Source organism: Lactuca sativa, chromosome 5, assembly GCF_002870075.4.
Source record: "Lactuca sativa cultivar Salinas chromosome 5, Lsat_Salinas_v11, whole genome shotgun sequence".
In the NCBI taxonomy this organism is placed as follows: domain Eukaryota; kingdom Viridiplantae; phylum Streptophyta; class Magnoliopsida; order Asterales; family Asteraceae; genus Lactuca; species Lactuca sativa.
This window is the reverse complement of record NC_056627.2, coordinates 142,299,098-142,312,443: the sequence shown is the minus strand read 5'-3', so window position 1 is coordinate 142,312,443 and position 13,346 is coordinate 142,299,098. Positions and strand designations below refer to the sequence as shown.

The 13,346-nt window shown below is 32.5% G+C and overlaps 1 protein-coding gene across 1 annotated transcript; it reads left to right on the top strand.

Annotated features, from left to right (window-relative positions):
- The first annotated feature begins 1,291 nt into the window (after positions 1–1,291).
- On the top strand, positions 1,292–12,877 carry LOC128126434 (receptor-like protein kinase HERK 1). The gene is made up of 2 exons (XM_052764323.1): positions 1,292–2,513; positions 12,231–12,877. Exons 1-2 carry the CDS (start codon positions 1,605–1,607, stop codon positions 12,300–12,302), a joined length of 981 nt encoding a protein of 326 aa, XP_052620283.1. The 5' UTR covers positions 1,292–1,604; the 3' UTR covers positions 12,303–12,877.
- The last annotated feature ends 469 nt before the right edge of the window (positions 12,878–13,346 follow it).

Sequence of the window (13,346 nt, the reverse complement as noted above, 5' to 3'; positions counted from 1 at the left end):
ATATATGATGTTTTGTTTGTTTGTATAACCAAAAAGTCTTTAAATTTCTATCTTTTTGTATAGTTAAAAAAATCTTTGAATCTTTGTTGAAAAACAAAAAATATTTGACGTTTGAATATATTTTTAATTTTTTATTAGTTTATATTTATGACATTACTATAAAAAATCTAAAAAATTTAAAATATTATATTATGTTTTAATTCTATTTATTAAAAGATTTTATTAAATTTATGTTATTTAAAATATTATAACATATTTCTAATATTTTTTGACGTTTTTATTCATTTTAGAAAAAAAAAGTAGTCATTTGATCGCTAAAAATAAAATAATTTAATATGATAAATCTTCTCTAATAAATGAAAGTTTTTTTGTCACTTGTCACACTCTCATTCATTTTGTCACATGTCATTTTGAATTAATTTTTATTCCATATGTAATTTTGTGGTTTTCTTATTTCATATTGTATTTAAATTTAATAATAAATGCATATCAATTTCATTAATGGACATTCCTTATAATTTTAAAATTTTAAAATAAAATGTGATTAATTTGCTTTGATTATTTTATTTAAATGATTTGTTTAAATTTAAAAAAAAAACATTCAATTTTAGTAATTCAATATTTTTTTTCATTTTTCTTATAAATTTAAATTTCTTAAATATTTATAAATATTTAATTATTTTAAATACACCCATGTAATACATGAGGCTTACACGTAGTATATTATAAAATAAATAGTTTTAGCTTGACGTACGTCAAATCCATTTCATTTGTCAACTATTTTTATTTAAAATCCATTTCATAGTTTCTAATAATACCTTATAGTAACTAGTTTAAAATAAAATTTTAAAAAACAAAATGTAATTTTTAAAGATATACAAAAGTATGAGGACAAAATTAGAAAATTAAAATAACATTATATTGGGGATTATTATATTTATACATTTATTGATGGAAAACTGTTTTGTAATAATTATTCGTGTATATTAAAGAAAAAAAATGATTAAGAGAGAGAATAATATTTATATGAATAGGATTTCTAGATTTTTATCATTTAACTAAAAATTAATAATTGTAGGGGTAGGGTTATAAAATATGAGGTAGGTATATTTTTGTCGGGTTGTTATATAGCAGTCAACTCCTTAGAAATTACAGGATACATTTTTGTCGGGAGACATTAATTTCCTTATCACGTGCAATTAATTTAAATGTATAAAAGCACATGCTTTTAATTAATCAAGGTTTGTTGAAGAGATGCTACTTGTATTAAGATAGAAATTTGTTAGATTGGAAATAAACAGTGTGTGTGTGTGTGTGTGTGTGTGTGTGTGTGTGTGTGTGTGTGTGTGTGTGTGTGTGTGTGTGTGTGTGTGTGTGTGTGTGTGTGTGTGTGTGTGTGTGTGTGTGTGTGTGTGTGTGTGTGTGTGAGAGAGAGAGAGAGAGAGAGAGAGAGAGAGAGAGAGAGAGAGAGAGAGAGAGAGAGAGAGAGGACCAACAGATTAAGTTCTATATATTGCTGCGCAACAATGGATTGAAAAGCACATCAACCTTAATTCTTTGAAAGCCTAAGTCTTGTTTCTTACTTTCCATCGATCATCAAAATAATGTCTGTCCCAAAGATGTTTGAACATCTCAGAATACCACTAGAAGCTATAAGATCAGCTACCAACGACTTTGCTAAAGACAATTGCATCGGAGAAGGAGGCCTTGGAAAAGTTTATAAGGGAGAACTTCTCCTTTTCAAGGGGCGTACCAAAGTTGCTTTAAAACGTTTAGATCGTATAGCTTTACAACGAAACCGCGAGTTTTGGATGGAGATCATGATGCTTTCACAATACAGACATGAAAATATTGTCTCCTTCTTGGGGTTTTGTGACGAGAAAGACGAGAAGATCTTAGTATATGAGTATGCTTCTAACAACAGTCTCGACTTGCATCTCGATAGCAAAGATCTAACCTGGGTTCAACGCCTTTCAATATGCATCGGGGCGGCTCGCGGATTGGAGTACCTTCATGACCCTGCTGGGTCTCAACAAAGAAAATTACACAGGGATGTGAAAAGTGCCAACATCCTTTTAGATGAAAATTGGAATGCAAGTATTGCAGATCTGGGTCTATCAACATTTCATCAGGCTAATACAAACGAAAGCGTTCTTTCTACTAATCCTGTAGGCACGATGGGATATTGTGATCCAAGTTATATGGAGACAGGGATGCTAACAAAGGAGTCAGACGTTTACTCCTTGGGTGTGGTATTGTTTGAAGTTTTGTGTGGGAGGTTGTGTATCCAGAATAATAATAGACGTGGAGAATCATTTATCCACCTGGTAAAAAAACACTACACACAGAACAAGCTAAATAAAATTATTTGGGTTAATATAAAGGATGAAATAAACCCAGATTCTTTGAGGGCTTTTGCAACAATTGCTTATCAATGTTTGAATAGCGACTATGAAAAGCGTCCATCAATGAACGATGTCGTGAAAAATCTTGAAGATGCACGGACATATCAAGTACGCTCCTTTTTTTCCTTTTACTGCTTCATCTATGTTTTTCATTAAAACATCTTATATTTATTTATCTTTTTCTTATATATTTGGCTGTTAATATCCCTCTGAGCAGTTGAAAAAAACCCAATACAGATATAAGAAATCTGAAGTTCACAAAATAGAGAAATCGAATTATGCAAAAAATTCTATTTCAGTTATTCATACAAAATTGCACTTCAGTCCGATAATCTAAATCACAAATCACAAACAGAATTCAGAAATCAATTTTAACTATTCAGAAATTCGATTTTCACTCATTAAAACTTCAAAATAGGAAAGAGTACTCTACTTCAAACTTTCGACAAATACGATTCATAAAGAAAGCCAATTGGTGCACTTACTCTCGAGTGTAACTCTCAAAAGTTTGATTCAGAAAGAAAATCATCTATATTTCGACTGCTGCTATTTCAAAACAATGAAATCTGAAATAAGAAGAGAAACAGAAGAACCAAGTATAGTGTATTTGTCATTTGTGTTGGGTAAATTCATAAAAGTTAATATGAAGTTATATTATATATTAAACTTTTATGTGTTACTTTTAGTTTCCTTTTATTAAGTGTTAATTCTTGATATTTGTCATTTTTACACCAAAATACTTTCTAAACTTTTATGTGTCACATAGTGTATTTGTCCGTCATTTGTCATACACTATGTGTCACTTTTAGTTTCCCTTTATTAAGTGTTAATTCTTGATATTAATTAATTATAATTATAAAAGTTAATATGAAGTTATATTATATATTAAATTGATATTAATTAGTCATAAATATAAATTTTCATCATAATGTTTTGAATTTATGTACCTTAATTCAGAATTAACAAATGACATTTTAATAAAATAACATGTAATTCGAATTAATAATATACAATCAATTATTTTGGTTCTAATTTTGTAATAAATATATTTTATAGAGTTATTACAAAATAATATGTGTATAAGATAATTAGTTACTTCAACAAATAATTGTATTTGATTTGTGTAGAAGTATGTTTTCCGAATATATCAAGAGTTACAATTTTGGAGATAATTGATCAAAATATAATGAACATTTTTTTGCTTAAAGTGGACCACATCTCACTTAGAAAAGGAAAATACTATATTTATTTATGACCAATAGTGTATATAAAATATAATGATTAATTATTTTAAAATTTAAATCATGACTTTTAAAATTGAAAATATGAATATTGATACATGTCTAATTTTTCCATAGCCTAATCATTATACTTCCCAGTTACTTTTCTTACTTTATTATTTTGTAATCGTTATTAATTATATTATTTAGCAATTACATTTTAATTTCCAAGTAATTTATTAAATTACTTTTTACTTATTTAAATATTTAAATTCAAACTTTTTTTTTCAAAGTTAAGTTAAATACAACAAATATATAAAATAATTATATTTTGCAAACTATGATGTACGACATTAAATGCATTATACAGTAAGTTATAAACTTATTTTTGCGTTGTTTTTTGTTGGCTTGATTTCATTTTTATAGGTTAAGAAACACATAAAAACAAACTACTAATTAAAATTTAAATAGTATTACAAAAAATTAAATTAAAAAAGTTCTACAAAATCATAGTTTTCTTTAAAATACTTTCACTATATATCGCATTTTATTATTTGATTTATTGAAAATACTAAAAAAATTATGGGTTTATTTTATGTTCTTGTAATTTATTTATAATTAAAAAATAAATATTAAAACAAATTGATTAAATATTTTGTCGAGCGATAATGCCGAAATAGGCGGCACCGGATACATCAAAAAATTATACACATATAAATTAAAGATTAAAAACTATATGTTGTCGTCACTTCTCCGAACCACCGAAACCACCGAGTCATCGTCGTGGACCACCCTCGGCTACCAAGTTTTCAACTAGTCGAACCACAGTTTAATATTATTTGTTTATTGATTCTGATTAGCTTATGTATAACTCGAAACCTATTACGAATTAACATATAACTGTTTCGCCTTTCGGGTTAACTTATGTATAATTTGAAAACATCAAAATATTTAAATTAAAATTAAAACACCGTTTCGGATTAGCTTAAAATAAATATATATAATTTATTAAATAATAAGGTATATATATATATATATATATATATATATATATATATATATATAGAGAGAGAGAGAGAGAGAGAGAGAGAGAGAGAGAGAGAGTTGGCTAAAAAGACACCCCCATTTTATCATTTAGACACTCTATATAATTTTTAATATATATATATATATATATATATATATATATATATATATATATATATATATATATATATATGCCTAGGTTATTCTAGTCAAAGTAATTATTATGTTATTTTATGCATAACTGTGGGCCAATCAACTTTACTTATTTTAAAAAAAGTGATTAATATATATTATTGAATTAAATGTAATTGAAAAATATCATCTAATTTACTTACAATGGTATTTTAGTCAATTAGTATAGATTTAATAAAGGAAAATTTTATATTTTAAGGGATCGTACATTCTATTAATTTTAAAAATCCGATTTTGGGAATTATAACTATTTTAATTCGGACATTCTTACAGAATCTGTTTATTTATTTAATTATTTACTCAAAAATAAAAATATTCTTGAACCATAAATAATCAAAATATTCTTGAACCTAATTCTTGATCATGAATTTAAGAACTTCTTGTAGAATAACAAATTCTTAAATAATAAATTCAATTATAAAAACAAAAAATACATTATTTTTTATGGAATAAAAGTAAAAATGGTTAAGAATTACATTTATTGTTAAAGAATAAAACTAAAAAAACTTTCAAAATGGGAAAGAAAACATCAAAATCTAGCAACGACTAATAGATTCTAAAAGAATAATGTAGTTCGTTTCAGTTTTGTGCTCTGTTCTTCAAGCATCAACTTCTGTTATTCCAACAGAATAGAAATTCGTGATTCTATTCTAACAGAATTGGAATACGTGATTCCATTCCAATAGGATGAGAATCTCACCAATGTCATCCATTGAATCATCTACATAAACATACTTGATACATTTTCAGAATTCAACCTTGTCAAGATCTTGCACTATCCACATAAATGAAGTGTTAAATCAGAAAAAAAAAAAAAAAAAAAAAAAAAAAAAACAAAACAAAACAAAACAAAACAAAAAAAAAACAAAACAAAACATAAATTGAAATATGAATCTATTCATGAAATGCAGCCAAACTAATTGGAATTACCTCATAAGTCTTGCTTTTGTCAAAGCCTGCAAACACTTTTATATTGAGCATATTAAAATAAAACATCAAATCCATCTATTTCAATATGTCTTTCTAAGAACCCACACAATGGATAGTCTTGCATAGCATTATCATAATATAATAGAATATGATAAAAAGCTTTCAGTAATTAAAAAGCATTAAGTAAAATGTAAACAATTACAGTGGTCAAAATAACCTACTTTAGAAAACTTGCAAGCTTCTTAACCTCAGCCTTTTCTTGAACCAACTCTCCTTCCCTTTATGTCAATTGACCTGATAAAGCTTCAACCTAATCAGAAACATCAAAACTGAATAGTTTTAGCAACTTAATTCAAAGGAAAAAAATATGGATTGTGATTATCAGTTTATGTCATCTGAAATAAACCTACCAACAGCATGTCACCACACTGGATTACTCCAATAAAAATATCATCATTCATCTTATCCAACGCGTTAACCAAACCCCTTGGCGTATTATAGCAAATAAACCTGTCTGCACACAACATTCGAGAGCCTTCTACACCCTTCTTCTCCTTCGTTTTTAAGCTCTCCCAAAAAATTACCCATTTCAAATTCAACTTCCACTTTTACTGTTCTTTTCAATTTTGATCTAGTAGCAGAAACACTCAAACACCCACTAAATACTACAAATTTGTGCTTAAATGGCTTCAGAACCAGAGTTATCAGTATCTCGTTTGATTGAGAGGATCATGGAGATGCCTTTCCTTTCAGTCTTCACAACCACCAGGCCAGAATCGGATTCAAGTTGCAATTCTGAACATCCGGATCACGAATCTACAAACAGTCTTCATCATCAGGGTTCGTCACTCGACAGGATCATCCTGATCAACCCGGTGACGCAAGGAATCGTTATGATCGGAGGTGGCGCTACTATTGGTTTCGAATCCCTGATGAACGATCTGATGAGGAAGGACGGCCAGCCACCGGCACATCAAACGTCGATCGACGCCATGACGAATGTGGAGATAAAAGTTACGGATGAAATAGAGAGTTTAGGGGGTGAGTGTGTAAAGAACAGCAGTGGGCAACAATTCAGTCGGCAATGGAAGTCAGCTCCGACCGTCCTCTATTCTTCGAGATTATGAACGATAGCGATGATGATCTTTGGTATAAAGAAGATTGTTGATGGGGATCGGTGGAAGTGGTGAGGCGTTGTTGTAAATCTAGGGGGTGGTCGTCGGTGGAAGATTTTTATGGTGGAATAGGGTTTTTGATAGTGAACGTCGTATATAAGAATGAGAAGAAATTAGGTCAAAGTCAGAATAACTAGCATAATTATAGGAAGTATTTGTGGAAGTTATTTACAAAATTACTTTATTACCCTTATTTATTTATTTAATTATTTAAGTTTTTATTTAATTTTGATTGGCCCACATTTATGCATACAATAGCACAATAATTAGTTTAAACACCTGAACCTAGCTCTCTCTCTCTCTCTTTCTCTCTCTCTCTCTCTCTCTCTCTCTCTATATATATATATATATATATATATATATATATATATATATATATATATAATAATAATAATAATAATAATAATAATAATAATAATAATAATAATAATAATTGTAATAATAATAAAAGACTCCTAAACCGCCACATGTCCTTATACCCATCTTTCTTTCAACGTGTCACTCCTGCAGTATCTTTTGGCTTCTTTTCCCGCCCATTGCTTCATTGAAGCCTCAATATCATCTCCTAATAATCAGCAAATCGGTTTCTATAAAATCATCAATGTTTTTGAATTGCCTTATCTCATACCAAATATACATGCATCATAATAGGAATGAAATCATGATTACAAGTATATCTTCGTCTGTTGATTAATCTTATAAATATCAAACCCCTTTCTTCTTTGATTTGTATATGTTTTCCACCTTTCTCCTTTGATTTGTATCTAGTTCTCCATCTCTGCAATTCTGGTATAACATCATAGAAACAGGTAAGTCGATTATTATTTTCCATACTTCCTTTTATTTTGATGGGATAATGACTTAAGAGGGTAATATCGTTTCATGTTTGTCCATTTTAGGTCCCTAACGTATTTTTTGTGTGTATTACACCATTAAGGTTATTATAACCGTTTACAAATAGTCCTTTTAACAGGAAGAAACCAGTAAAAGAGATTATTTCTAAACGGTTATAACAACCTTAATAGTGTAATACACACAAAAAATACGTTAGGGACCTAATATAGACAAACGGGAAACGCTATTACCCTCCTAAGTCAGTATCCCCGTATGAAACTATAAACCCTTATAGTAAATTTCTATTTTTCAAATAAGAAACTTGTAGGTCTTGGGGTTGGTAGTTTGGATGTTTTTAATCTCGGCCTTCTTTATAAATGGAAGTGGCGGTTTCTTAATGATAATGGAGCTCTTTGGGTTAAAATTGTCAAATTTTGTCATGGGAAAGGTGTTGGTTTTCCGGACGATTCGAGAATAGGAACAGGAGGGGGTGTTTGGCAAAAGATTGTAGGATCCATTAATCACCTCCATGAAAATGGTTGTATTCCTTCTAATTCCATGTATATAGTGGTGGGGGCGTGACTCGAACGAGGTTCTAGAAGGATGTTTGGTGCTTGGATATTCCACTTAGGGAACGGTTCGGGAGGCTCTTTGCTTTGGCGTTTAATCAAGATGCTCGAGTAAGTGAATAATGGGATTTGGGGGGATGTAATTTTCATTGGCGTCGGGGGTTAGAGGAGGGGCTGAATCGACCCAATTTGATTATCTTGTGGAGATATTAAATCCTATTCGCATAGGGGAAATGCCAGATAAGTGGTCTTGGGAGCTTGAATCGTCGGGTATCTTTACTGTTAAATCAACACGGAATTGGGTTAATGATATGTCACTTCCTATGGGTAGTATGCCTACTAGGTGGAACCATTTTATCCCTATTAAAATTAGCATTTTTTATGGTGTATTCTTTTGGATCGTATTCCGGTAAGAGCTAAACTGGTGGAAAGGGGGGAGGGGGTGATAGATTCCTTATTATGTTCTTTGTGTCATAATCCTCAAGAAAATGTGAAGCATTTGTTGTTGCAGTTTTCGGTTGCTGATCAGGTTTGGAGTCGAGTTGGGCATTGGCTTCATTTGGACCTTCCTATGTTTTCATCTATCTGTGATGTGGTCGATTGGGTGGATTCTAGACCGACGGTTCATATGGAACGTCCGATTGTTGAGTCGGTGTTCATGGTGGTCATATGAGTGCTTTGGACGTTTCGCAATCCTTTACTTTTTAGTAGCAATAAACCTAGAAAAGATAGGCTCTTTGATTTTGTTATAAATCTTCTTTTTGTTGGTTTTCGTTTTAGAATTTTAAGGCTCGGGTTAACTGGATGATGTGGTTTCAAAATCCAATCAGGCCTTAATTTGTTCTTCTCTATAGCTCCTTGCTAGAGGTTTTGTTTTGCTAGAGGTTAACTGGATGATGTGGTTACAAAATCCAATCCAATCCAGTCTAAACCTTTCTATTTTTTATTCTTTTTAATTTCAACAACTTTATATGAAATACACTTATAAAAATAAATACTAAAAATCTTAAAAATATATATTCAAAATAATAAACACTAAAAATCTTAGGAGGGTAATAAGGTTTCCTGTTTGTCCATTTTAGGTCCCTACATATTTTTTGTGCGTATTACACCATTAAGGTTATTCTAACCGTTTACAAATAGTCCTTTTATGTCACAACTGAAAATTTTGAGCTATGTAATCTATACATTCAAGTTAATATGAATCAAAAACTTCAATCAAATACATCATGCTAGTACTACAAATAGTCATCAAACAATTGGAGACCCTAGAAGTTCTTGTTAAGTCTATTTTAGACTAGAACTTCCTTATTGGATCCAAATGGGCCAATGAGCTTCCAATTAGACTATCATAGGCTTAAAACCCTAATTGGGCTCTAATTGGACCCACACTTATTTATTTTAACATTTTGGGCCATATTGGGCCTAGAATTAAATGAATTAAAAGCCTTGATACATGAATAACCTAAACTAGTCCAATAAAAATATAAAAAAATCCTACTACATTCTTTTAGACTAAAAACATACCCAAGGCTAACTCAAATATTGGGCTTAGGAGCAAAAGGCCCAAATTTCTTTTTTTTCCTCCATGTTTTCGGCCCAATACCCAAGCCCAAGAGGATTTGAAGATAGTTGACTTTCAAGTGACACATCATTATTATCCATAGGATATCCATGCAACATCTCATACCTCCATGCAAGCATCACTTCAAAAATCACTTCTTTCTCTTCCTCTCTCTCACTCTCGGCCATACACACCTACACACCCCAAAAAAAATCTCTCAAACACTCTCTAGATCACTCAAGAACAACTCTCCCTCTCCACTCAAACATCTCGAGTTCTAGGAAGCATTCAAGAGGAAATCTCCACAAAATTCTTCATCTAAGGTAAGATTATGCATAGATCTATGGTTTAAATTCTTTTGTTATCAAAATCCTTTCCTAATCTATGCAAAAATCGTGATCTTGCACCCTAGAACCATCTCAAAACTCGAGATCTTCATCAAAGGGAGCCAAGGCCAAAAACACTTCATTTTTCCTTGCAAAACCGAATCAACACCCCAAGGTGAGCTTCATACCCCCTATTTTCTGTTTTTATGAGTTTTGTGGGGGGGGGGGGAATACAAGTGCAAGTGTAGATCTATATGTGTTTGTATGCCTTGTATGATTTCCATGCTTATATGTATGCTTTTATGTGTTTTAATGTTGGATCTAGCCTTAAAACCCATCAAAACCGAGAAATATCTTGTGTTAAATGATTTTAGCTTCAAATGTATTTCTAAACACAAAGTGTTTCAAGAAAAATGGCTAAGTGGTTTAGTAATAATTTTCTTTGGGTCAAAAACACAAATTTTGGGCCTAAAATGTGAAAAATACAAAAATAAGGGCCCAAATTGACATTTCACAGATTTTGATGGATGAAGTGTGCCAAAACAGTTTCCATAAAACTATTTCTGGAATTACACTTAATTAGAGGACTAAAAACATGAATTTCAAGCTTAATGGGCTAAAAATGAAAATTTCGGCCCAATAAGGCCCATTATGCGAATTTTTCTGTTTTGGAGGGCCAAAACTGTAACTTTCTGTAAAACAGTGGACTATAAGTGTTCCAATTCCTTTTCAAAGGTTTAAAATGCTTTTTAAATTTAAAAAGGACCAAAGTTGCAAAAAATTTTCCATTTGGGCCAAAATTGTCAAATTTGCGAAAAGAAGGGATTAAAACCAAGAAAACTGCATTTTCAGGGTCTTAAGCTGTTTTCTATGGAAAATATGCTGGAAAATGATTATTTCAATAATTTTTGGTGTTAAAATGTCAAGAAAATTGATTTAAATACCAAACCGGAAAATATTTTAAATAAAGGGTTGAAAAGGTAAATTTTACAAAAGAGGAGGGGCTGAAAACAGAAAATTTCCAAGACTAATTCTATACATGCAATATGATCAAATAATGGTACTACTACTATCGACAAAATACAATACACTACAATACCAAAAGTCGTTGTCAAACGAATTGGTTCGGTCTCGAACCAATAAAAATCCGAAACCACAAATACAACGATACTATGATACTACAATACTATGATTCATACAAATAACGATTCGGAATACATTATACATGTGCACAGACGTCTACGCACTATCTTTGGGCCCCACAAGTGTAAAATCTTGTTCGTTGAGCCTAGCTAGCCCGACGACCTGATCTTAAGGCCCAAAGACTTCATCTTACGAGGTGTTGGGTTTTACCATCCCGACACAACGTAACCGGACTTTCAATGGCTGTAGACTACTGGTCCCCAAGGGTCCTTTAGTGTCGCTAGTAAAGTCTGCCTTTTTTGCGAGGCGGGTCTGGGACCCCTCGTACCTTTTTATCCCCCACCGGCTAATGGAGTCGTCGAGGCCTTCGTGTCCTCCTTCTCTTCGGATGTGGGACAACAGGACGGTTGGATAGCGTGACTAGTACGGACGACGCCTTCGGGATCGTTGGTATTGCTATAGACTAGTCGTTTGTGTAACACGTGTCTGTGGCGGATAGTCATGCTCATCAATGATCCAATGTCGTCTGGAATAACAACTTCATGCGTTGCAATGGTTTCAAGTAATTTCATGGAATTCAAGGAACTAGGAAGACATCGGGTTTTCCTAGGGTTTTCAATACATACAAATTCAGAATACATACGATTTCAATAAACAATATTTTACAAGTATAGAAAACAAACAGGCATACTTATGGATCTTCACACCTTTTTGACTATACTATTTTCAGAAAATATCGGATTTTCTGGTGGTTTTCAAACGATACGAAGCATTGTTTTCAAATACAACTTATGAACTCACCAACATTTCATATGTTGACGTTTTTCAAAATACTTGTATTCTCAGGGAACCAGTGAATCAAGAGAAATCATATCCAGTGACGGTTGCAGTTTATTTTTGTATGAATTGAACAAATAAATTTTTGGGGGAATGTAATGTTTAAACAATGTATGATATGTAAACACTACTGGTTGTACTATGTTGATGAATGGTGACGAATGTTGTTATGTTTCATATATATTCAATGTTATGGTATTCAATTGAGTCACGACAGCCCCCGGACGTTTCCGCCGTCTGGTTCGGGGGTGTGATAGGTTGGTATCAGAGCTTTGTTTATAGTGAACTAGCATGTCGAGCCATACATTGATATGCAACTATAAACCAAAAAGAGGGACTAACATAACTCTGAACAGAACAAGTACATAAAACACACTTGCTTGCATTAGGAATAAGGATCTAACGCTGAATCAAACACAATAACACTGGTATCTCGGTTAATTCGGGACTGTTCTTAGTGATACCAAGGAGTGAATGTAGCCTGATCAACTACATTCTCTCCAAGGTAAAATTAACACACGTCTTGATGAGATCGGGATAGCCAGGGAACCTAACACTATACCTTTTATCACCCAAAAAGAGAATGTTTGCTTAGTATGTATGATAGACATAGCATCCTAGGATAATGTAGCATATTTACGTACTCGCGCAGACAACATGGCTGGCTTTCATCACCCGGGAGACCCCTACTTCCCTAATCAGGGAAACAACGGCTGGCTAGAGGAGGAGGAGGAGCCTGAGGAAGAGCCTGAAGAAGAACCTGAGGAGGACCCCGAAGAGGAATCTGACGGGGAACCGGAGGCGGAAGTCGAGGGCGAGCCTGTCGAACCCGAAGAAGACGAAGAACCTTTCGAAGAGGAGCTCGATGACAGCGAAGGGGGTGATTCGGATGCAGAGTCCGAGGTCATCGACCCCCCTTACCCGATCAGGGTGCCTGCATATCGTGTGGGACCCACTGGACCTACCCCTCCTTGGGGCATTGATCTTTAGAGATGGAGCAGACATCAGGGACAGCGACCCCCGTTTGGCATGTCACGTGAGTTCTTTGACTTGAGGAACGGAGGACCGGCCGACCGAGCCCTACCAGTCATGGTGAGACGACTACGGGACACCGGCGACCTTGCT